At 55.1% G+C, this 26091-nt stretch overlaps 1 protein-coding gene across 2 annotated transcripts; it reads right to left on the minus strand.

The window, feature by feature from the left end:
• Positions 1-1575: 1575 nt before the first annotated feature.
• ZNF282 (zinc finger protein 282) lies at positions 1576-24496 on the minus strand. Of its 2 annotated transcripts, none has more exons than XM_070459951.1 (8): positions 24219-24496; positions 20911-21330; positions 12309-12435; positions 11668-11787; positions 9250-9369; positions 7492-7605; positions 6082-6195; positions 1576-2643 (listed from the first exon to the last, which is right to left on the minus strand). In XM_070459951.1, exons 1-8 carry the CDS (start codon positions 24381-24383, stop codon positions 1805-1807), a joined length of 2019 nt encoding a protein of 672 aa, XP_070316052.1. In that variant the 5' UTR covers positions 24384-24496; the 3' UTR covers positions 1576-1804. The 2 variants fall into 2 exon arrangements, with proteins under 2 accessions (XP_070316052.1, XP_070316011.1); XM_070459910.1 differs by having other exon boundaries at positions 7492-7608.
• Positions 24497-26091: the final 1595 nt, after the last annotated feature.

Genomic DNA, 26091 nt, shown 5'->3' on the forward strand with positions numbered 1-26091 from the left:
CAAAAGCAGAATAGAAGAAGAAAAACAAAATCCCAGTTAACTGGATTCCAGTTCATTGAGGGTTTACTATGGGAAGCCACGCTGGAGAACCCTCCAGCCTTGTGAACATGCAGTCTGCAATCTGGACACCTTTTATTTAATTTCGGGAACTCCCTTTGCATGGCAAAAAGGGATCTGAGGAAAGCAGAGCGGCAGAGATGAGGGCAGGGGCAGAGGCAGAGCACTCACGAACTGTGGCCCCCCCAGGCTGGGAGAGAAGTGGGACCCAGGGGAGGAGCAGAAGTCATTCTTGACACAAACAAGGGGCCTGGGGCACGCCACCCCACCCCAGTGCCTGGCCATGCAAGACGCAGAAATGGAGACTGTGGCCCATCAGGACCACGGAGGAGATGCACCGAACTAGTGGGGAGCCCCTGGGGGCCACCCCCTGACCCCCCGCAGGCGCTGCAGGGTCTGGAGCCCAGGAGGGTCTGTGTCCGAGTCCACGGGGCATGGCCGGATAACAGATAGCACCAGTTGGGAGACTCAGGGCAGGAGAGCGACAGAGGCTCTCAGAGGCTAGCACCTGCTGGCCCGGGCCCTCCGAGGACGAGACTCACTTCCTGCCTGGCTGCTCTGGCAGCAGGAGCCTTGCCCTCACCCCGTGGCCCCAGGAAAGGAGGAAATTGTCAGGACGAGGTCTGAGGCGGGGCATCAGCTGCCTCAGGAGGGCCAGGGGCACCACACCGAGGGGCTGAAGGTGGGAGGGACAGGCTGGGGGTCCGGGGGGAGGGGGACTTCCCTCCCTCCCATTGGTGCCCCAGCACCGAGAACCTTCCAGAAGCACACTCCCGGGGCATTTTGTAGTCAACCCATTCCCCGCCCCGTGACCCCATGAGTGGGCCCCCTGTTGCTTCTGATTTATGTGTGGTGGGTCAGAGGCAGAGAGACCAGGCCACAGCGGTCTCTCCAGTTCCAGAGGTAGGCAGCGCGCGTGTGTGTGGGGGGGTGGGGTGGACACTCCGCTGGGGGCCCGGCCCTGGTCCCCCGCCCGCCCCTCTAAACCATCTCAGCTGTGTCTCCCCTTCCTCAGCTATCCAGTCGGGAAACTCCGACCCCCACCTACCTCAGAGGGACACGCTAAGGGTGAAAATCGATAACGGATAGAAAAACGTGTCTTAAAAAAAAAAAGTATAAAGCGCTATTCAAACGCGAGGCAGTGTTGTCATCACGGAGATCCACCCCTTAGCACGTCCCTCCTCTTTCACCTGGACACCCCGGCTTCCTGTTTTAGGGTCGCTTTAACCCTTAGGACCCTATTTCTTGATCTCGGCAGGCGGCCGAGACTCCCGGGTGGCTTTCCCTGACCACGATCTGAGACCCCAGAGCCCCAGAGGCCGAAAGGGCAGGCTAGGTGCCCGAGGGGTGGTGGGGGTGTGTGCTGGCCTCCTCGCTGTCCTGCCAGGACCTTCCCTGCGGGAGGAAGCCCCTCGGTCCACCCCGTGAGAAGAGCTGGGCTGCCCCTTCAGCCGGACAGGTCTAGGGGACCCCTGCCCCGCCCTCCCCACCCTCAGGGGGACCCCCGCCCACCCCTCCCACCCTCAGGGGGACCCCCTGTCTGGAGTGCAATTCCTGTTCCCGATTTCCAGCAGGAGGCGGCTCGAGGGAGGGAAGGCGCCCGCCCGGAGAACCGAGGGCGGGATCGTGGTGGGGGGGAGCGGGGGGAGCCTCAGGGCGTGCCCCCCAAGCTCGCCCCGCCATCCCCGCCGCCCCCCAGCCCCGGCCCTGCTCCCGCCGCCGCCGCCGCCGCCCCCACCGCCGGGCCCTAGTCTCGCTCCGGCGGCGGCTGCAGGGGCCGCGGGGCGCCCAGACCAGGGCCGCCGCCGGGGCCGCCGCCGCCGGCGCTGTGCACGCGCAGGTGGTCCTTGAGCGACTCCTTGTAGCGGAAGCTCTTGCCGCACTCGCCGCACGTGTAGGGCCGCTCGCCCGTGTGGATGCGCTGGTGCTTGAGCAGGTTCTGCTTGCGGATGAAGCTCTTGCCGCACAGCGCGCACTGGAAGGGCCGCTCGCCCGTGTGCAGCCGCTGGTGGTTCTGCAGGTGCTCCTTGCGGCTGTAGGTCTTGTCGCACTCGGAGCACTTGTAGGGCCGCTCGCCGCGGTGCGTCATCTGGTGGCGGATGAGGCCCGAGTGGCAGTTGAAGCTCTTCTCGCACTCCGCGCACTCGTACGGCCGCTCCTTGGTGTGGCTGCGGTGGTGGATGATCAGGCTCTTGCGCACGCCGAAGCTCTTGCCGCACTCCGGGCACGCATAGGGCTTGCTGCGAGCCCCGCCGCCGCCGCCGCCGCCGCTGCCGCCGCCGTGCAGGAGGAGGCTCCGCCGGAGGCCGGCCGGGGAGCAGCAGCTGCCGCAGCCCCCGCCCGGACCCCCGCCCGGCGCCCCCGCGCCCCCGCCGCCGCCGCCGCCCGCGCTCCCGCCGCCCTCGCCGCCCGCGCCGCGCTCCCCGGGCAGCGCCGGGAAGCCGTCGTCCAGCAGGGCGCCCCCGCCGCGGCTCGGGGGGCCGCCCGCGTCCTCTGGGGGCGCCGGCAGCGGGGGCAGGCTCGGCGGGGCGGGCTGCGGCGGCGGCGGCGGCGGGGCCGGGTTCTTCACCATCAGTAGGCTGTCACCTGGGGGAGAGACACGAAGAAGTGACATGCTGACCCGGCTCGTCCGGGGCGCGGGGGACCCACAACCGTCCCTGCGAGGGGGGGGGGGGTCCTTGACTAGGTCCTCTGCGGTCTCCTGCGAGCCACAGGCTGGCGGGCCCCCAGCTTCCCCCGAGGATGAGGGGATTAAACACGGCTGCCTGACTCTCGGACCCGCACAGAGTCGTGTCCGAAGCGGGTAGGTGGCGGCAGGGGGGGTGGGGGGGGGGGAGGGGAAACGCACGCAGCTAGGTCAGGAAACACCCCCAGATGCTGGGAAGAGCGCGCTTTGCGAAAGCTCCCTTGAAAGGCAGAATAGTCCGGAAATAGACTTAACTGTATTGATGTTCGATGCTAATTTATCTAAAGAGAATCTCTTGACAAGAGGGAAAGAATTTGCCAGAACCTATCCCAGGTGATGGAGAAGGAAATGGCAACCCACTCCAGTACTCTTGCCTGGCGATTTCATGGACGGAGGAGCCTGGTAGGCTACAGTTCACGGGGTGGCAAAGAGTAGGACACGACTGAGCGACTTCCCCTCCCTACCTTTCCCATCCCAGGTGAACCCACCACACAGGAGCCTCAGGCAGTAAAGAACTTGCCTGCAATGCAGGAGACCCGGGTTCCATCCCTTGATTGGGACGATCCCCTGGAGAAGGAAATGGCAACCCACTCCAGTCTTCTTGCCTGGAGAATCCCATGGACGGAGGAGACTGATGGCCTACGGTCCATGGGGTGCGTGGGATTGAGCCACTGAACCACCACCACCATCCCAGGTGAAAAGCCTGTCTAAAGGCCTAGAGGAGTGGAATGCAGGGAACTGGGGGCACACCCCCCCCCCCAGCACCATGTGTGGTTGCATCTCCACTAAGCACGAAGTCTTTGGCCTCCTACAGCAGTGGGGTCAACTGGGTGGGTGCGAGTCCCATCTGGCCTCAGACCCCATCTGCAGGGAGCAGATGTCATGGCGCTCTGTACCCCCTCCTGCGGAAGCAGCTGCTCAGCCAGCCTCCCCAGGAAGCGCCAGTCTTGCTCCTGCAATGATGTCCCTTGCTTGCATCCCTGCCTCTCCCCAGTCCATGCTCCCGCACTGCCATGGGGTCAGAGGAACACAAAGTCCAGAGTATCGATCAGAGCAGCGACCTCAGGCCCAGAACTCTGACCCCCGAGGAACCACTGGGTTTGGTGACCGTGTTCAGGAGCCTTCTCCTTCCTTCACCCTCCATCATCACCTCCTGGATCCCTCGTTCACAGTCCCTTCTTCCTGCAGGAGCCCCCAAACCGTGACATGTGTTTCTTACCAGCTGCTCCTAAACAGACTGGGCTGAGACGCACCAGCCAACACTGGCACGTCAGCCAACACTGACGGTAGTAGGTCTGGCTGTGGCCTCTGTCACCGCTGACTGTGGGCCTTGCTTCTCCCTCTCCACTATCTGCTCCTCTCATTCCTTCGTAGGTGTTATTCCCAAGAGGACCCCCAAGTAAACCTCCATCTCGGGGACTGTTTCCCAGGAAACCCAACCCCAAACGGTCCCAATCCTCCTCGGATCGTGCGTCACACTCGGTGTGAGCACCAGTTTTTTGGTGCTCTATCTTCCTGACCCAGCTTAGCTCCTGGGTCCCTCTGCCCCCTTCCTCTGTTGGGTTTGCCCAGGGGACCCCAGCACTCAAGCAGCTGAAGACTGCGGGAGAAGATCACACGTCTCAGACCCTGGCCTCCTACCCTGCAACTCTCTGTCCCATCTTCCCATTTTCCATGGAGATTATGTCACACCTTCTCCTCCAGTGTCTAACATGAGGACTTGCTAACTCTGGAAATCACTGGCCAGTAACTGATTCAGATACAAGCACATGACCTTGTTCTGGCCGATGAGATGTGTTTGCTGGGAAGGCTTCCTCACTCCCTGGAGAGAGTGTAGGAAAAAAAAAGATGGTCTTTCCTTCCCCTCTGGGTCTGGAGGTGATGCTTGGAACAGCTGTAGCCATCTTGCTCCATCCACACCAAGGGTGGATGAGCAAGGAGTTGGAAAGAACCTGGAGCCTTGATAATACAGCTGAATCTGTGAACTAACCGAGACTGAAACCAGACCACCTCTTCGTTACGTATGAGAATAAATGTCTTTATTCTTTGAGTGTGGGTGGGTGGGTTTCTTTCTGTCCTGGGCTACTGAAATTCTCTTTTTTAGTTTTATTTTTTTGTCTATATTCTTTAAAGCAGTTTGAATGAGGGATCAAAAGCAGTGAGTGTCCTTCCGGACACAGTGGTACAGCTTCACCCAACTTAACCCTCCCTTGACTTCATGGGCTCCCCCTATCCAGCTACCAGCTCATCTCAATTCTCTGTTCTTTTTTTTTTTTTAAGAGTTAGCTATACTTGCTTTCCCTACTTCTTCACCTCCATTCTCTTTCAGACTTTCATAATCAGGCACGTGTCCCAGCATGCCACCTAAACTTGTCGGCATTCAGCTCAGCTCGCTCCCAGTCCACTCTCCTTTCCCCCACTGTTAAGAAGACTCTTGAGAGTTCCTTGGACAGCAAGAACATCAAATTAGTCAATCCTAATGGAAATAAACCCTGAATATTCATTGGAAGGACTGATGCTGAAGCTGAAGCTCCAATATTTTGGCCACCTGATGTGAATAGCCAACTCATTGGAAAAGATCCTGATACTGGGAAAGATTGAAGGCAGGAAGAGAAGGGGGTGGCATGATGAGATGCCTGGATGGCATCATCCACTCAATGGACATGAGTTTGAGCAAACTCTGGGAGATAGCAAAGGATGGGGAAGCATGGTGTGCTGCAGTCAATGGGGTCGCAAAGAGCTGAACGTGACTTAGAAACTGAACAACAGCAACATATCCCCTCTAAGAAGATATGTCAAAATCTGGATCCCCCCAGTGGTTCAGAGTGTGACCTTCTTTGGAAATAGGCTCTTTCCAGGGGGAATTAGTTAAGATGAGGTCATACTGGAGGAGGGCAAGCCCCTAATACAATGTGACTCCTGCCCTTACAAGACACAGATACACAGACGGTGTGAAGACAGAAGGTTAGGGTGATACATCCACACACCAAAAGACAGTAAAGATCACCAACAAACACAGAAGCTAGGACAAGGCAAGGCGGGGTCTCCCACAGCTTTCAGGGGGAGCAGGGCTGTGCCAACCCTCTGACTTCAGACTTCAGGCCTCCAGAACTATCAGAATAAATGCCTGCTGCTTCAAGCCATACTGTCTAGTATTTTGTTAAGATAACCCTAGGAAACTAACACCCCTGCATCCTCGAAAGGAAAGGGGACAGTGCTTTGATACAGACCTTTGAAAGGCCGCCACGACAGAGCATCACCCTGTAAGGGGGCAGGCTGGGTTAGCAGCCATCCCTCTGGACCAAATACCCAGGGGCCCGGCTGGGTGCCCCACTCACCGGGGCCAGAGTCTAACCCGAGCTCCCCGTCCATGGAGTCGCGTGGGCCCCACGGGTACGGCTGCTCCTCCTGCTTTATCCATGACAAGATGTCGTGGGCGGAGATCAGAGACTCTGTTCGGGGAGAGAAGGCAGACTTAGAGCCTGTTCATTTCGCCAAGCATCCCATCAAAGTCTCACACACCACCACATGCAGAGGCCGCTGCTCTGCCCAGAGGGCGTGTGCCAGTCTGGGTACCCTGTGCCCCCACCCTCTGTGAGGCCTCCCTGGATGGACCTCACTGGTGCTGTTGCACCTGGACTCGGCCAGGCAGGAGGCCCGTCTTTCAGGAGGCCCATGTGGGGACAGAGCCAGGATGGGGATCCCGGGAGCCCCAAGGGCCATCTGTGGGGCCAGGCCAGAGGGGAACCTGGCCTCTGACGGCCCACAGGACAGAGGGAGGAGGGCGAGGCCTTCATGATCAGCGACGGCAGAGGCAGTGGACAGAGGTCATTAATGAGAACTGCAGCAGAACGTCCGCCTCTCTTATCAGGAGGCGCTGCTTTCTCCTTGTCCTGGAGCCTTTCAGCTCCCCGCCCCAAACCGTGTGAAGCTACAGAGCTGACGAACAACACGGAGCCCCAGACTCTACACTGGCTTTTCTGCCTGGTGTCCCCAGGGGTCACAACCGCCAAATGAGATGACGCTGGCCTCCTCCAGCTCTGCAAGCATACACGAACATATGCAGATATGCACACACACACGCGCGCGCGCGTGTGTGTGCACACAGAAGCACATATACACACATGTGCACACATGTCTGTGCACGCACACACACACATACACGCACGTGTGGCCTGGGTGGGCAGAGCTTCCCTTCTGCTCTTTTATGCTTCCCTTTGTGCCTGGACTACCGCCAGAAGTTTTCTGGAAGACAGCTAGCTAGTATTTGCTCAAGGAAAATTCCAGAAAATGTAAATTACTTTCTTTCTGTCACAGAAATATGTGCAACCTTTAAAAGGCTTTTCAGGGACTTCCCTGGCTGTCCAGTGGTTAAGACTCTGTGCTTCCACTGGGTGCAGGTTCGATCCCCAGGCAGGGAACTAAGATCTCATATGCTGTGTGGCGCGGCCAAAAAAGTATAAAATAAATAAATAAAAGGCTTTTTGATTATACTTCAGAAATTAGCTAAGTCATTTCAGTATCAGTTCACTGACAGGACAAACTATTGATGTAAGGATTCCTTTAGAGAAATCCTCCCTGCTTTTCTAGTAGTTACATGCCAAAATGCATACAAAGTCGTCCTCTGGGGGACACACAGTGGTTCATTCCCTGAGTCTCTCACTGGCCTTTGACCAAAGTGACTCAGTTGGGTTGATTTCCCGGCAGATACTAATGTCACCCCCCACGTGCGCCGGTGGCCCGCTCACCTGAGTTGGGGTCCGTTGGGATGTCCCTCTCCGCCAAGTCCTGCTGGTCCCACACGCACGGGGGCTCCTCCTGTTTGATCCGGGACAGGAGATCCTGGGCGGACGCCGGCGAATCTGCTTGAGGGGGCAGAGTGGCAAAGGGGTCAGGGGACACGGGCCCACCCGCCAGGTGCTGCTTTACGTCTCTCAGTAGGTTCTTTTCCCTAAACATCAGCGGGAATTATTTGAGGTCATTAAAGCCTTAGGTCGACTTGGCCCCCACTGCTGGCACTTTTGCTGAGAATAAGTGGAAACTACAGGGGAGTGATGACATCACACGGATGTCGCTGAGAGAGCTTGTCTGTCCTTCAGGAATGTAACCCCTTTCCACGGAGCTTCACACCCAAAGCCTGAGCCCCGCCATGAGGGAGGTCTTCCTCCTACAGGGACCAGCCAGGGAAATGACACTTCCAGGAAGCCTTTGGGAGATGGTGAAGGTCAGGGAGGCCTGGTGTGCTGCAGTCCATGGGGTCGCAAAGAGTTGGACACAACTGAGCGACTGAACAACAAGAAAGTCTTTTATCTTCACCATCTTAGCGGAAATTTTCTAAGATGTAACCTACCTGTTCTTTCCTCTGCAGAGTCCATTAAACCTCATTTACCTTTTATTGCCTTCTTATCTCAAGAAGGTCTTATCTCTTAAGACCCCACTGGAGATAGTAACATGGCTCTATTGGCTTTCAAGCAACGAGCTGGCTGAACTGGAAAGCTGTTTTCCTCTGCTGGAGGGCTGTTACCACTCACCTATGAGTGTGAGGCTTTGACTAAGGGAATGAGGCTTGTAAGTTAAGAGTTTATCTTAACTTATAACATACTATCATCTTAACTTGTAGTCACAGGGTGTTACTGTATCTTGTGATGGGTAATTTTATGTGTCCGCTTATGTAGGCCACAGGACCCAGATAGTAGGCCAAACATTACTTTGGATGCTTTTATGTTGTTTTGTGTTGTTTTGAGGAGTTTAACACTTAACCTGTAGACTTGGAGTAAGGTGGATTACCTTCCACTTTGTGGGTGGGCCTCTCCCATCAGCTGATGGCCAAATAGGAAAAGACTGACTCCCCGAGGAAAAGTGAATCCTGCTGGCAGACTGCCCCCAGTCTCCAGCTGGCAGAAGCCAACTCCTTCAATTCAATCACTCTCTCTCTACACGTATGTGTGCACGCACACACCCTACTCTTCTTTGGAGAACTCTGACTAAGCCACATCTCGAACAGAGCGCTCATGTACACATGTTGGATGGATGCTGTCAAAGAGGAAGTACCCAGACTGCCCGTCAGGACAGCGCCTGGGGCAGCGGGGCGGCTGGCACAGAGGCAACAGTTGTGTTTGTTTAAAACAAATCAGTTCTTCCCATTGGGAGCAGGTCTTAGGGACCCACAGATTCCCCACCCACTGAACCTCTAAAATGCCTCACTCTCGGTACTTCTGCAGATACTGTTTTTCGAGGGGAGAAAGGAATAGTTAAAAACTTGACGTTACAAAGAAGAGAAAAGAGAACGCTAAGGCCAGAGGTGCTGCCCCTCGTCCCTGTCACACACCGAGTCTGTGCCTTGTGGGAAACCCTGTCTTTCCTATCCATCAATCGTGGACCCACATGCCTCTGTCTTCAGCTCAGGCCTCTGGCGGGGCACACCCGTCAGAGAACGCTGGGCGCTTGCAGACCACGCAGGCCCTTCCCTCCACCGCTCCACCCCGGTGGCCGGGCAGCTCACTCACCGGTTATGGACTCCGTGGGGATGGCTCTCTCCTCCAGGCCCCGCTGAGCCCGGGCGCACAGGGCCTCCTCCCGCTTCACCTGAGAGGATGCATCTGGTGCTGGCCCCAGGGGCTCTGCTCCTGGGGACAGAGGGTCACACGGTCGGTGCCGTATTCAGGAATGATCGTCAGCTTGGGGTCAGGGGCACAGCTGACAGCGCTCGCCAGGGAAGAGCACAGGGGCCTTGGGTTCCTATGGGCACCGAGGAACCCCGAGGAGCAGAAGGGCCCAGGAGCAGAGAGGTGATCAACCTCCAGGACAAGGGGTGGGCCAAGCCGCACCGCGAGGTAAGAGAAGGAAGCCAGCGAGCGTGCAGACAGCCCGTGCTGGGTGGGTGCTATCAGGACAGGCCACAGGTCTCCTCCATGTGGGAGACATGCAGCTTCATTCTGCACCCCAGTCAGAAAGAGTGGGCCACACACACACACACACACACCTGCACCAACAGACACAGACAGAAACACACACAGACACACACACACACATACATACACAGACAGACACACAGGCACACCAACAGACACAGACAAATGGACACAGACACACAGACATACACACACACCCCAACATACACAGACACACACATACTCAGACATACACAGACACACTCACACACACAGACACATACAGACACAGACACACAGACTCACCAACAGACACACAGACATATACACATACACACACACAGGCACACACCCCCACACACACATATACAGACACATAGAGACATACAGACACATACCCACACAGACACACACACACAGACACATTCAGACACACAGAGACACATACAGACACACACAGAGACCGACAGACACACAGACACAGACACACACACACAACTAGCAGGAAGTTAGACTGGGCAAAGGGAAGCAGCCCAGCCCCATTCCTGGATGGCTAACGCACAGCATCCTATGCATAAGGGACAATAACGCATCTTCCATGTAGACCCCAAGACATGACCACAGGGCATCTTCCTCTTACGAGGCTCTCTGGTGTGACATGTAACACCAGCTCCGGCAGGAGACAGCTCAGGCAGGAGGAAAGAGACTAGATGAGGAGACAGAAGGCACCAGCTTTCAGGTCTGCCCTCCGCCCAGCCGATGAGTCACGTGGCCTCTCTGGCTCTCAGTCGGCTCTGCCCCCCCTTAAATGGACACTGTGGTCTCTGTTCTATGTGGCATAGGCATGGATGACAACTCAGTGAAACAGCTGAGGCTACACTGCTTTCATGGGAAAGCTCATCACAGCTGCTGACCTCACACATGTGTGGTGCTTAAGCTGGGGAAGGGGCCACTTAGACAAAACCTCCAGAAGAGGCAGGTCCACAGCGACCAGTGACTGGGGGCTATGGAGGACGGCGATGACTGCTCCCGGGTGTGGGGCTCCCTGTGAGAAAGTGTTCTGGAATTAGATAGTGCTGATGGCTGCACCAGCCTGTGAACCACTGAATCCTACACTCCAAACGTGAGTTTATGGCAATGTGAATTACATGTCGATAAGGAGAGCAAACTGGGAGGTAGGGTGCTGCCTTGAGCAACCTTCTGGGGAGGTTTCGGTGAATACACCCTCCACTTGTGAGACAGGAGGGGCAGAGGGCCCCGACAGGAAGGCTGCTGTGATGAGGCAGAGAAGACGGTTGAAGGACCGGATTTCACCTGGTCCGACACCGGCAGGAGAGCCGCGTCCCCGAGAACCCGCACACTTCCTGTCACCAGGTGTGATGTTCTCAGGGAACTGGAGCCTCAGAACGTAAGATCCCCCTTGGGTGAGGGGACAGCCTTGGAGGTTAAATCTGCCTGTGAGAACAGGCTGAGAATGCTGAAGATGACAGCCAGGCACGAGGCAACTGGCCACGTGCACCACGCACACCACGCACCCACGCACTACGCACACCACACAGGCTACACATACCATGGACACCACGCACCATGCGCACTCGCACATTACGCATACCACGCAGCCACGCACACTACGCACCGGCGCACACCACACCCGCCACACAGCCAGGCACACTACGCAGCGACGCAGACTGTGCACCCACGCACACCACGCACCCACGCAGAGCCCTCTCCGCCCGCCTGCCTGGGCCGGGGCGCTCCCACGTCAGAGCTCCAGTCAGGCCTGGGAGGCCGCCCTTTCCGGTCCTCTCCAGTTTGTCTGGGCATCTCAAGCGACATGCGTCTAACCCAAAAGACGAACCTCTATGGTGGGCTTTCTGGCCCCGAAACTTCTTGTACGTGACCGCCAAATCTCAAAGGCTGCAGAACCGGCCCCACGAACAACTTAAGAGAAGCACCCCGCCCAGGAACTCAGGCTGGGATGGGGGCTTCTCTCCCGCCCCGCCCCACCCTGGGGCTCTCTGCAGCTGCCATCACCTGTGTCTGGATCCATGAGGATCTCTCTCTCTTCTGGGTCACGCTGCTCCCACACGCAGGGCTCTTCCCGAGGCTCAGCCTGAGATGGGGCTTCCGGCTTGGACACGGGTCCCTCCGAGTCTGGGGTGAAGTGGAAGGCAAGGACGGGCTGAGTGGAAGTTGACCAAAGGGGCCCCATCAAGGGCGATGGGGAGCCCGCCCCTCCGCTACCCTGGCGCCCCTCTAGGTGGGTGGCCCGTTATGTCAGGTCATCTCTTAGGACAGTGTAAGTCAATGGATGCTCCAGTTCCTGGTGGGAGAACTAGCTGGGTTCCGGAACCCAGAAATAGCAGCAGAGATACCGGTGCCTTCTCCAGGGCGGCTGGGAGGTAGCACCTAGGGATGCTGTTGGGCGGTATTCCAGAATGGTAGCAGCCAAGTGTTCAGTTTTGTAGTAACAGGCCCTGTTCCTGGGTCTTTACTTTCCATCCTCTTATCAATTGCTCTAACTTCCTAACAGAGAAGCACATCGTCTCTTGAATTTCCATGAAGTATAAACATGAAACACCTTGCCTGGGGGTGCACCCTGGGTTGAGAAGCATGTCACCCCCCCCCCCCCCAACTCCAGAGATGCTCGTCTGGGGGAGGGAAGGCACACTTACCCAGGGACATCAGGGTTTTGTAGTTCTCCTTAACCAGGTTGTTGTAAAGCTCCTTCTGCCATTCGTCCAGGTTCTTCCACTCGTCCTCGGAGAAGTAAACAGCGATGTCCACAAAAGTCACTGGAACCTGGGCCAACAAGAGTGTTAGTCTGGTGCTTCCTGCTTGGTGCTCCTCCCCAGCTCCTGGGAGGGGCACGGCCCAGTCCACCCCAGACTCTGACCCTGGTCTCCATGGCCCCAACCTCCCCATCCCACTTGGCCCATCTCAGTGGAGTCAGTCCACTCTGATTCTCCTGAGCTTCCAATAACAGGATGATCACCACTGCCTTTTAAAAATCAGGCATTTCATGGAAATCTACTCAAAGTTATATGACAGCCTGGATGGGAGGGGAATTTGGGAGAGAATGGATGCATGCATATGTATGGCTGAGTCCCTTCGCCGTTCACCTGGAACTATTACAACATTGTCAATCGGCTATACTCCAATACAAAATAAAAAGTTTAAAGTTTGAAAAAATATAATAAAAAAATAAAAATGAGGCATTTAACCACATTCTTTGTAAATTCACTTTAAGGTCAACTGGGTACCCAAAGGTCAAGCTTTTGGTGTTCAGGGTGACAGACATAGGATAGGTTCTTAGTGTCTCAGGGAATCAAGTACAATAAAACCCTGTTGAGAAGCTGTATTTCTGTCACCTCTAGGTACACAGCTACATTTTTGTCATTAAAACTTGCTGGTGCTTAAAGCTCTGGCATCTTGATCTGTTTTGGGCACCACTATGTCCCAAGTATCTAGAAGCTCGTAGTTCGGAGTCAGTAAGCATTTGCTGGATGTGTTGAATGGTCTTCGCCCACACTAGGAAGGTCCCACTGTAGCCTGAGTCATCGGTTGTCTAATATCAGTCACAAGGTTCAAGGGTATCTCATCTGCCCCATAAAGCTGTCATCTCGGATGGGCGAGGCCTCCTATCTGTGCCCATTTCGATCACTCACCAGCGTGGCCTCATCTGCACAGAATCGTTCAGGATGGTTTCAGTTCCATGACTTCAGGATCTGAGCTTGCCTGCACTGACCACACAGCCTCACCTCCTACCACTTTCTGTTCCTGCTGGGCCAGCCTTTCCCCCCTCACCCTGAGACCCAAGCCCTCGGTTCTCCCTGAGCCCTAACTCTTGGCACCATCCATCTTGGTACCTGACATGTGGCACCTTGGTGTGAATTAGAAAATGCTGCCCTCTTGGGGTCAGGCCCGCGGGCGCACTGTTTGGTGCGTGGGCAAGTGCCCGTACATGGAGAAGTGCCAGCCGCAGGATTGGGTGATCATCCCCCAGGGGTGTCTGGGCAGGTGCCATGTGCACACCTGGATGCCGCCTACTGCCTGATGGCTCACTCCCAGCTGTGGAAACAGAACTAGAACTTCTAATCCCCCGTTCCTTCCACAGACTTGGGCGAACCAACAACCTAGGAAAACCGAGGCAGACCGCCGTCTTCACTGAAATTCCCTGCCCGAGATAAAGGTCACGAAATTCTGCAGGTGACAATCGCGATACACTCTGACCTCTTGGCTGAGGCTCCAGGCTGCTTCGGAAGCCCCTTGACCATCTTGTTCCCATCTCACTGTGTTCCCCAGGAGGCTTCTTTCGAACTCTTCGCTCTCCCCAGCCATCCCGTCTCCCCTTGATGGCAGCTTGCTGGCAGCAAGCTCCTGGCTCGGCCCGTCTCCCAGGCGAGCCGACTCCCCACACGTGCCCTTCATTTCTCCTCCTCCTCCTGCTTGTGACACTCAGTCCACGCCAGCTTCTCCCTCTGGCATCTTCCGTCTCTCCGCACCCTGCTCTCACTTCAGGGCCTCCAGCCCTCCACTCTGCCACCTTTAGTGAGGCTACGCGCCTTCTTCTCCTGAAACATTCCAGGGACCTCCCTGTCCAGGGGTGAAGACTCCCCCACTTCTACTGCAGGGAGGATGGGTTCCATCCCCGGTCAGGGAACTATAATAAGATCCCACATGCCGCTTGGCATGGCCAAAAAAAAAAAAAAAAATCCCAAGATGCACACTGTGTTTTCTTCACAATCCACATATCCCTAACCCCCCGAAATCTGCCCATGAGCCCCCACTGTCTGAAACCACCTCCTGGGAGGTCATCAGCGTCCCGCCATTAACCCTCGACCCCTCAGTCCTCACAGAGAGATCAGAGTGCCTTCCTGAAATCTCCTCCTGCTTGGTTCCCAGAACCATGGAGCCCGGCTCTCATCCAGCTCCTCCTCCTTCCCCCCGAGACCAAGGTCCGGCCTCACTCTTTCCTGTTTCCTCGCTTTCCCCTTGGCAATTTCTTCTTTTTTTCTCTTGTTTTTTTACAAGTTCTGTGGGTACCTCTTTGTAGATGACGCTCTTCAACTTTCCCTTCAGAGTTCACATTTCAACGGCCTTCTGACCGGCTTCATTTATTCATCTTTTAAGTACCTCACACTAAATGTGTTCAAAATCAAGTCAGTGGAATTCTCTGGAGATACAGTGGATAAGCATCCAGCCACCAACATGGGAGACATGGGTTCGATCCCGGTCCGGGAAGAGTCCACGTGCCACGGAGCAACTAAGCTTGTGCGCCACAACTACTGGGGCCCGCATGCCTAGAGACCAGGCTCCACGGCAAGAGGAGCCTGCGCACCGCAGTGAAGAGTAGCACCCACTCGCCGCAACTAGGCAAAGTCTGTGTGCAACAGCAAAGACCCAGTGTAGCCAAAAAAAAAAAAAAAAAAATCTACTGCCTTTTCCAGCACACCAACTCCTCTGCCTCCCTTCACCAGTCAAAACTCTAGGACCATAGTCTCCCAGGTGGAAACAGACATCACTGCAAAAACTTGTTTCAGAAGTCTGAAACATGGTCCAAGACTACATGCAGCTTACAGTTCAGCCAGACAGAAAAGACTATCCATGAATTATCCAAGAATAATTACCCAATTAATAGAACCCACGAGGCACAGAGGAGCTGAGATACAACAGCCTTCCTTGGATCTAACAAAGAGAATGCATCTAACAAGGCCAAGAGTCTACAAGGAATTAAAACTATGGCCTGCAATATTAGTTAACCATCTCAAGGTGCCTTATGTTTGGGAATGTTCTAAAATATATCCACAAATTCTTTGACAGTCCCTTCAAAAAATAGAGCTTAATTCTCCTCCCATTGAGTACGGGCAAGATTGAATGACTTGCTTCTAACGAATAAAAAAAGAAGTGATGGTGTACAACTTCTGCTGTTTTGTTGTTCAATCACTAAGTCAAGTCCAACTTTTTGCAGCCCCATGGACTGCAGCACACCAGACTCCTCTGTCCTTCACTATCTCCTGGAGTTTGCTCAAATTCATGTCCATTGAGTTGGTGATGATATCTAATCATCTCATCCTTTGCTGTCCTCTTCTCCTCCTGCCCTCAATCTTTCCCAGCTTCAGCATCTATTCCAATGAGTCACCTCTTCAGATCAGGTGGCCAAAGTATTAGAGCTTCAGCATCAGTTCTTTCAGTGAATATTCAGAATTGATTTCCTTTAGGATTGAGTGGCTTCATTTTCTTGGAGTCCAAGGGACTCTCAAGAGTCTTCTCCAACACCAAAATTCAAAAGCATCAATTGTTCAATGCTCAGCCTTCTTTATGGTCCAGTTCTTACATCCGTACATGACTACTGGAAAACTCATAGCTTTGACTCTATGGACCTTTGTTGGCAAAGTGACGTCTCTGCTTTTTAACACACTATCGAGGTTTGTCACAGCTTTCCTTCCAAGTAGTAAGTGTTTTAGTGGAGGTGATGGAATTCCAGTTGAGCTATTTAAAATCCTAAAAGATGGTGCTGTTAGTGAGCTGCACTCAGTATGTCAACAAATTTGTAAAACAACTTCTGAGGTTGGGTCATAAAAGTTGCTACAGCTTCCATCCTGGTCTCTCTTTCTGGATCATTCACTCTGGGGGAAGACAGCTGCCACGTCGTGAGGACACTCAAGCAGCCTTATGGGGCAGGTTCAAGCAGTGAGGAGCTAGCTGAGGCTTCCTGCCAGGAAGGAAGGAGCAACTGGAAGCCAATCCTCCAGCCTCAGTTGACCCTTCCGATGACTCTAGCCCCGGTCAACAGCTTGACTATAACTTCATGAGACTCTGAGACAGGACCACTCAGCTAAGTTGCTCCTGAATTCCTCACCCATGGAAACTGTAAGATGACTTAAAAATATTTTTTTTAGGCTGCTAACTGTTGGGGTATTTGTTACACGGCAATGGATAATTAATACAATGAGCTACAGTGTTGTCACAGCAGTCCTCACAGCTCCACGAATCAAGCGTATTATCGTCTTCGTGTTATAGGTGAGAACACTGAAGCTCAGTGGGACCTGCAGGGAATTCACTTACTGAATGACTTATTTAAAGGTCACTTCTTTCCTAAGAGGAACTGAGGAGGCCTGGAGACAACAGAAAACATACTTGACCTATGGTAGGAAAACTGATACATGGTGAAGTCAAGATTCAAACCCAAGCTTTCTGCTTCCGGACCCCACAAGTAAGCCATGTTCTGTGATGCGCAAATCAAACCCCGACATGTGGTTCAACACACAGAATGCACAGCGGGGCCAGGACTCGGCACTGGGTCAAAGGGCAGAGCACAGACTGGAGCAAAGGGTGCGTGTGGGAGATGAAGCCAAGCAGCACGGTACATACGCCAAACTCTACACTGACCAGCCCGGGGGCCGCAGCGGCAGAGGGCGGCGAAGGGAGGAACCACTGTTAGGATTCAGCTCTGCGAGGCCTCGATGGATCACCGTCCAGCACCTCCTCTGGCAAAGCCACTGGCTTGACTGCCAGAACCAAAGATAAAAAAGGGCCAGTCCCTTATGTGGAAGTGTGAGCCGTCCAGCCGCAGTCACTCGGCACACATGTTTTGCTACAAGCAGGTCCTGTCACAGGCACCAGGATGCCACAGTGAACCACTCAGAGGAAAGCCAACCAAGAGACACAGAGAAAGTAAGTATTTCAGATACCTGAATGCTTAATTGCTTGGAGGGAATGAGAGCAGGGACCAAGGAAAGAGTGAGCCGGGCTGGGTGGCCGTGAAGGGGACACTGATCCAGTGACAGTTAGCAGACGCCTGATGGGAGCGACCTGGAGAGGGGGCTTCAGTGAAGGAAAGTCCCTGTCAGCGGAACCCTGTGGTGTGCTGGCAGCAAGGAGTGGGCAAGAGAGGGAGAAGGGAGATAAGGTCAGTGGGGTGGGCTAGAGGGAGGGGACCACTGACAAAATGGAGGTTTTTCAACTGAATAACCTGGGGAGCCATTTGGGGGCTTTGAACAGAGGTGATATGACTGATTTATATTTTTCAAAAGGATCAGTCTGGCTGTTCTGTTAAAATAGATGGTCTCGGGTAGGGGCCAAGGATGGAGACAAGGGCACCAGCGAGGAGGCCATGGCAGGAATCAGACAGGAGGCACCGGTGGTTACAATTAGAGAAGGTGGGAACAGTGGAGGCGGCGGGGGGGTGTGAGGGGGGCTGTGTGTATATTTTGAAGAAAAGTCAGATAGTATTTACTAACATAATGGAGATCGGGTGTGAGAATGAGAGGAGGCAAGGATGACCCTGAGGCTTGCAGCCTGAGCAGCTAGAAGGATGAGGATGACTTTGACGAGAACAGGGGGTTCAGGCAGAAATCAGAAGTTCAGTTTAAGTAAATAAGTGAAAGTCGCTCAGTCTTTGTGACCCCATGGACTATACAGTCCATAGAATTCTCTAGGCCAGAATCCTGGAGTGGGTAGCCTTTCCCTTCCCCAGGGGATCTTCCTAACTCAGGGATCGAGCCCAGGTATCCCTCATTGCAGGCGGATTCTTTACCAGCTGAGCTATGAGGGAAGCCCAAGAATACTGAAGTGGGTAGCCTATCCCTTCTCCAGGGGATCTTCCTGACCCAGGAATCGAACCAGGCTCTCCTGCATTGCAGGCGGATTCTTTACCAACTGGGCTATCAGAGAAGCCCCAGTTTGGTTTGAGTTAAATCTAAGATATTTACTGACAGCCGGATGGAGATGCTGAATTAGCAGGTAGGAATGTGAATCTGGCATTCGAGAAGGAAGTCTAGGCAGGATACAGAGAGAGAGTGGGAGGGAAAGACTGCACTTGGGAGTTGACAGCACACAGACTGCATCTACAGCGCTGAGCCTGGATGAAATCACGAGGGAGGGAGGAGAGACAGCAGGCAGGTCAGGAGGAGCCTGGGGCCGCTCCGAACATAAGAAAAGGAGAGGAAGCAGCAAAGAAGACAGAAACGGCAGTGATGTAGGGAAAGAACCAAGGGTGGGAGGGGGGTCTGGAAGCCAACAGGTGTTTCTAGGAAGGGGTGGTCTCCTGCATGAAACGCTGCTGAGAGGGCAGGAAGACACAGACTGGGACTTTAATAGTGTGGTTCTAATGACCCTTGGCTCTACGATCATGGACACATTAGAGCTCTGGCAAGACCAACAGGATGACGAGGTGGTGGCAAGAGCCTCAGCCACATGAGTTCAGGGAGAATAATCCAATCCCCAGTTTACTGGAAGACTGAGAAGAGAGGAACACAATAAAAGACCAGGGAGGATGCAGCAACAGAATCCAGACAGTGGGGAAGGCCACAAGTCAGATGGCCTAGTACTACAAGGGAATACGAGAGAGACGAAGGAGGCAATTACGGGGGAAAGACTTACAGACACAGCAATCACAGTGTGTAGACTTATTTAAGTTCTCATTTGGGCAGCTCAGTTGGTAAAAAATTGGCCTGCAATGCAGGAGACCCAGGTTCAACCCCTGGATCAGGAAGATCCCCTGGAGAAGGAAATGGCAACCCACTCCAGTATTCTTGCCTGGAAAATCCCATGGACAGAGGAGCCTGGTGGGCTACAGTCCATGGGGTCGCAAGAGTAGGACACGACTTAGCCACTTAGACTGTAGAAAAAAATATTTTTGGAAGAAAATCGGAACACTGATTGGACATTTGAGTAGGTTGATGTCTTTGTTGTAGTAGCCACAATATTGAGATTATTACTTTAAAAAGAGAGTCCGTAACTTTTAGAGCTACACATTGAAATATTTACAATTAAAGCGACTGCTGGGGACTTCCTTGGCAGTCCAGGGGTTAGGATTCCGCCTTCCAATGCAGGGAGCTCGGGTTCGATCCCTGATTGGGGAAATAAGGTCCCACATGCCTCACGATGGGCTTCCCTTGGTAAAGAAACCCCCTGCAACGCAGGAAACCTGGGTTTGATCCCTGGTTGGGAAGATCCCCTGGAGACGGGAATGGCAATCCACTCCAGTATTCTTGGGCTTCCCTTGTGGCTCTGCTGGTAAAGAATTCGCCTGCAATGCAGGAGACCTGGCTGCAATTCCTGGGTTGGGAAGATCCCCTGGAGAAGGGAACAGCTACCTTCTCCAGTATTCTGGCCTGGAGAATTCCATGGACTGTATAGTCCATGGGGTCACACTGAGTCAGATACGACTGACACTTTCACATCGGACACTTTCACACCTCACGATATGGCCAAAAAATACATAACTGCTGTCTGAGATGTCTTTCAAGATAAAATGGGAGGGGGACATGGGTAGGGAGTGAGATAAAAGAAGACTGTCCAAGAGCTGGTAACCACCGAAGCTAGATGATGCATTCATGAGGGTTCATTTCACAATTCTATCTACTTTCGTATAGGTTTGAATTCTCCATAATAAAAAGGGAAAGAGAGAGAATGGAGGGAAAGAACTGGAGACAGCAAATGCAGACTGCTCTAAAGTGGAGCAGAGAGAAGTCGCAGTGGCAGGAGACGCCGGTCTAGGGAGCTGTTTTACTCCAGAGATGGGCGACAGTGCAGAATGTCTACAGGCTGGTGGGGACGAGCCAGTGCGGGGGGCGGGGGGGGGGGGTAGGGGGGGCCGGGAGGAGGTGATGGTGCAGGAGGCGAAGCAGAGAGAGGCTGCACAGCTCCTGGAGCAGGTGAAGGGGTGGAGCCCACAGCAAGGCAGAGGACACATGGCTGGACGTGGACGTCTCCATAGGGGGACCCCGTCTTCTCAGTGGGCTAGAGAGCAGCCTGTTGACCGAGAGTGCCAGGTGGATGGGCCAGGGGAACGTGGGAGAGAAAACGGAACAGGAAACAGAGCGTGAATTCTGAACGTGAGATGCGCCCGCTGGTGATGGTCATGACTCTAGCAACTCTGCTCAGAGTGGTTTCGGGTCTGTCTCCAGCTGCGTGCAGAGGAGCAGGCACAAAAGACAGCCAACGACCAACGGTCTTTGAAGGTGTCAAGGCGAAAACCCAGGCAGGAAAAGCTATAGGAATTTGCAGACACCCAGACCCCTCTGGAGGGACTGGGAACAGAGAGGCCAAAAGGTTCACAGACAGAACCCGCGGGCTCTATGGGGAACGGGTGGAGGCCAGACTCCCTGCAGAAGAACATTCCAGACGAGGTTGTTCAAATGGAGGCCGGCTTTGAGACGACACCGACGATGGGCAACAGGGGCTCAGAGACGTTTGTGAGAAGGCCTGACGAAATGGAATCAAGGTGCTGGTCCTCACCGTCCTCCCTGCCCCGTGGGGACCACCACTTACCTTGGGGACCTCGCCCTTGCTGCCGGGGGGCAGCCGCAGGACCCAGAAGTTCCTGTTCCTCAGCAGGTTCTCCATGTTCTCCAGCCGCCTCTGCAGCAGCCCGTACTCCTGGAGCAGGGTCCCCAGCACGGCCCACTTGCCCTCCATGTGGTTCCCGAACTCCACGGCCGTCTTCTCACAGTCGGCCAGCTTCTTCTCGGCTGTCCCCGTCCGCCCCTCCAGGTTGAGCAGCTGGCTGGCCTGGGCATCCACCTTCCTCTCCACAGCCTGGATGGCGGCCACCACGGTCCAGAGCGAGATCTCCGCCGTGGGCAGCTGGGGCTCTCGCATCATGCGGTCGGGGAAGACGGGGGCCCGATCTGGGAAGGGCGGGAACTGGAAAGGCATCGGTCGCCGGGCATCCATGTCCCATTCCTGAGCCTGCGGGCAGAAGGGGGGAAGTGATGGCCGGCCTGAGACCCCATGTGAGGAGCGAGGCTGGCCTGAGAATAGGGGACAACGCGTCAAATGCTGCAGATCCCCGTTCTCCTGCCAAGCCCCTGCCTCTCTGGCTACGGCATTCATTAACATCCACAGCGGGAGCTCAGCAGTCATCCACGCAACCTTCCCATTTCCGGCCTGCAGAAGTTGGGCTGGTCGCTAGTCTACCACCCACCTTGACCTATGGCAGGTCAAGGCGGTGGACCCTGGCCTAAACTGTCACAGGTCATTTCTCTTTGATGAGACAAGCTGCTTTCTTCGCTGGCTAGACTTAATGGTGAACTCCGCAGAGCTTGCCCAGGGTTTGCTGCTTCAAAGCAAAAATGTTCACATCAGTCACGCGCCCCTAATCGTCCCAGCAATCTCTAAGCAGGTTAGGGCAAGAATGATTATCTTAAAGCTCTGCTTTAAAGATGATGAAATAGAGGCCCAGAGAAGTGGCCAGTCTTTCCAGAGCACCACTCTGCACCACCTACTGAAGCGGTTCTAGGTGCTGCAGATTGACAAAAACACAGTTCAGATAATGGGGCTGGGGGCACCGGAGACACCAGGAGCCCGAGCGAGAGAACAGGCGAGCAGCCTTGTCTTCTTACACAATTGTGTATTCATATTTTCCAAAGTGGGTGTGCCCGAAAATGTCATTCCCTGAGGAGGGGGGAGGGGGAGCATCTCTAAGAGGAAGAGAAGATCCCCCCAACCCTCCTGCTTCCCCAGGGGAGGGGTACCCAATGGCCCTGGCCCTCCAGTACCCCCAGCTCTGGGTCCTCACCCGGAAAGGCGAGGTCCCCAGGATGCAAGTTAAGAGCTGATCCCTATGACCAAGAGAGGGGTGGTCACCGTGTACTGTTGACCCGGGGACTGGTCTCATACCCCACCAGCACCCAGGGCTTGCTGGACAGCAGGGCTGAAATGGTCTCTCCTTGCCATGTAAAAGGGAAGGGTCACTTTCTGTTCTCTCTGTTGCTGCTGAAGGGGCCCTCAGGATGGGCGAAATGGAGACCTGTTACTTAGAGGTGAGCTAGGCAGGTAGAGACAGACACGCTCATGGCCCTCTCGGACTCACAGCAGCTGTGACAGCCACGGAGGAAGATCACACAGGTTCCAGGGAGTCACTCCTGACATGGGAGGAAGAGCAGCAGGGCCTGGGTAAGAGGTCCTAGTATTTCCAGCAATGCCGTGCACTCGGGCCCACAGAGGCGTCCTTCCAGCCTGGCCCACCAAAGGGGTCAAGGGCTGACAGATGGAAGTTCAGAACGTCACTGGGCCCAGTTTACTTTTCACAGGTGTTGGGGGAGAAAAATTTTCCTTCTACCCTTCTAGGTTCTTCCCTAGTCCCACAGTCAAATTGACATAAGACAGATCAACGTGAGAACAAATTTAGTAACACGTATACCCTCTGTATTGGAGAAGGAAATGGCACCCCACTCCAGTATTCTTGCCTGGGAAATCCCACAGAGGAGCCTGGCAGGCTACAGTCCACTGGGGTCGCAAAGAGTCAGACACGACTGAGCGACTAAACAAATAAACACACCTCCTGTAAACATGGGCTAGACCCAGAAAACTGAGTGATCTGCCAAAATGACCCAAACCACTATATGAAGTAACATCTTCAGCTAAAGACAAAGGGTGATGTTGGGGGGTTGGGGGAGTTAGTTACGGGGGTGACCAGGGAAAGGACAGGATGCAAGGGCACAGGTTAATGCAGATGTAAGTCACTGCCTTCTCCACTGATAAGAGTTTTTAGCGATTGAGTCATGCCCTCTTCCTGGTACAGCAATGGAGGTTTCTCTTCTACAAAGGGAACTCCTACTTGGTTTTCAGAGCGTCTCCTGTGACTGCAGCTCCTCTAAAATAACCATCTTAAAATAATCCTGGTGCCAAGGAGGCAGATTTTGGGGCGGCAGATTCTGCTCCCCTGAACAGGTTTGGAGATGTAAAGCTGAAACATGGTCAGACAGGACACAGAAACTCCTGGCGGATGTGTCAGAACCTGGCTGGCTGAGAACCAGGCCAGGGACAGAGCGGGGCTTGGCGGGGTCCAGCCGAGGTCAGCTCCCACCCTCTGCCCCCGGCAAAGCCATCGAGGCCTGTCTCTGCCTCACACACAGCCCTGGCGCTCTGGCTCCCGAATCCGTCTGCACCCTGAGCTCCTCCTTACGGACTGGTGCTTACTCTCAACCCCAGAGACTGCGATTTCACCGGTGTGGAGGAGGCTTGGGCGTCAGGAGTCTTGAAAGGTGCTCAGGTGCTTCTAACAGTGCGGCCAAGTTTGCCCACCGCTGGCAAGAGCACCTCTCACCCGCCCCTTCCTCGGTCACAGCCGGTGCCAGGGGGAAACCGCGAATCGCTGTTACACTTGGGGAGAGATGATGGCCGTACAACATTTAAACACACCTTTCTGTCTGAGTTGGCCGCAGCGGTAAAATCTGACCAGGGACCCCGCGCGCCCACGTCCCCGGCCCGGCGCGAGGCGGCCGGCCAGCCCCTCGGCGAGCCCGGGCCGGGGTGGGGGACACGGTCACGGCGGGGACCCCGCGTTCCGGGCCCTCACCCCGCAAATCCCCGGCCCCGCGGGGGCCTCCCCAGGGCGCCGGCTCCGGGCCCGGCCGGCACGCGGCCTCGGGGTCCCGCAGCTCCGGGGCGCGGGCGGGGGCCTGCGAGGGCGCCGGGCCCGGCCTGCCGCGCGAGCCCCCGGCGCCCCGGGCCCCGCCGGCCCCCGTGCCCCCCACCCGACCCCCGCCCGCGGCCCGGGGCCCCCAGCCGCCCCGGCCCCGCGCCCCGCCCCCACGGCAGGCGGGCGGCCATGGCGCCGGCGGGGGTGCACCCACCTGCATGGGCGGCATTCCCTCGGCCATTTCCCCGCGCAGCGCCGGCTCCTGGTGGCAGACCTCCTCCGGGGGCAGGGCCTGCGCCCAGCTCCAGCTCCCGCTGTCCAGCCCCAGGCCCTGGATGCCCAGCTGCTGAGGCTGCGGCCGTGTTGACACAAACTGCATCCTGGGAGCGCTGTTCCCCCGCTCGGGCCGGCCAGGGAGAAGAAGAACGTTTTCCAGGCGCCTTCCCCCTCGCCGGGGCCGGACAGCTCCATCTACAGCCCGTAGGAGCAAACAGTCCCCTTCGGCGGCGCTCCCCGCCCCACCGCCGCCCGCGCCGCCAGCCAATGGCCTCCGAGCTCCTGCCCGCCCGCGGGGACCGACGGGGGCCGCTCCGGGGCCCGGAGCCCCCGCCGCCCCGAGATGGCCCTGCCGCCGGTGGGCCCCTCGGTGCGGGTGGCCTTCCCCCAATTCCCCAACCGCGCAGGGTCCCCAGCCTGGGGCAGGATTTCTGTCCGTTTGGCTTCCGAAAGGACCTGACCCTTCTGAGAAATGTTGCGGTTGTCTTCGGCCACCTTTGTTCTGGCCTTGCCTCTTGCCTCACTCCTTTTCAGGCTTCACCTCTCCACTGTCCCTCTTCTCGAGCCAGATTTACCTGCATCAACTCCGGGCCTTTGCCTGGATGACAGAGAAGCGTCCTGGGTTGGGTTAGAAGAGGGCCAGACCCTTCCAGCCAGGAAAGGAGCCCTGGGTTTTAACAGCAGCCTCATCCGGCACCTTTAAATGCAGGTCAACGGCAGTTTGGAACACCAGGCCAAGTCAGAGGAGGGTGGGGAAAGAGGACAAGATCGGCTGATGGAGAAGGCGTGGGAAGGGGAAACGCATTCACTCATTCCACAACTATTTACTGAGCACCTACTACGTGTCGGGGCTTCCCTGGTGGCTCAGACGGTAAAGAATCTGCCTGCAACACAGGAGACCTGGGTTCGATCCCTGGGTCGGGAAGATCCCCTGGAGAAGGGAACAGTTATCCACTCCAGTGTTGTTGGTTGGAGGAGTCCATGGACAGAGGAGCCTGGTGGGGCTACAGTCCATGAGGTCGCAGAGTCAGACATGACAGAAGAGACTTAGCATTCACACATACCTGAGTTTAAATTCCAAAATCACCACTCACTAGCTGTAACTGAGCAATTTCACCTCTCTGAGCTTCACTTGGTCTCCTCGTTTATAAATGAAGAAACTAATGAGACATTCCACAGTTATAAAATCAAATGAGATGACAGCAGTGCTTATAGGCACTCAACAAAGGTATTTACTTCTAAAAGGTAAGTCCTTGTAATTATCCTCAAAATAGTGTCTACACTGTTTTCCTAAATGACTGGTCTCTGTCTTATTAAGACAGAGATCTCCAAGGCTTACTGTTGCCCTGTGTAGAGGCAGACCTGCAAGAGAACCACCACAAACTGGTACTCTTCTGTTCCATTGCACTTAGTAAAGTAAAGGGCATTATTGGCCCAAGGGAGGCATGTGCTTAGAGCACCATATTAAGGACAGTTATCAAGTACATTCTCTGTTGCGCATGCTTCCAGGATACAGACTGAGCATTTCACAGACTTACTACTACCTCAAGGAGCTTACAGGTTAGCAAAGGTTATATTCCCAGAAGTCAGTGATTTCCTTCCCTCTGTTCCCTGGCCATGGGCTGCCCCCTGATTGGAAATATCATGTCACTATTTTTAGGGGAACCAGACAAGTAGAGTCTAAAGAGCTCCAAGTGAATTCATTTTCACTGGTGAGACACATTTCAGAGCATATATTCTGATCTATATACATCATCAGCATCTTCCCTCATTCCTAGAGGTGGAAGAGAGGCTAGGTTAGTCCCAAGGGT

This window comes from Odocoileus virginianus, chromosome 1 (assembly GCF_023699985.2).
Source record: "Odocoileus virginianus isolate 20LAN1187 ecotype Illinois chromosome 1, Ovbor_1.2, whole genome shotgun sequence".
Taxonomy (NCBI): domain Eukaryota; kingdom Metazoa; phylum Chordata; class Mammalia; order Artiodactyla; family Cervidae; genus Odocoileus; species Odocoileus virginianus.

Coding starts and splice junctions, on each gene's coding strand:
- ZNF282 (XM_070459910.1), bottom strand. CDS start 24,383: ATGCAGTTTGTGTCAACACGGCCGCAGCCTCAGCAGCTGGGCATCCAG. Junction 21,331..24,218: donor AGGGAATGCCGCCCATGCAG/GTGGGTGCACCC, acceptor TTCTGCCCGCAG/GCTCAGGAATGGGACATGGA. Junction 2,644..6,081: donor CGGGTTAGACTCTGGCCCCG/GTGAGTGGGGCA, acceptor TCTCTCCCCCAG/GTGACAGCCTACTGATGGTG.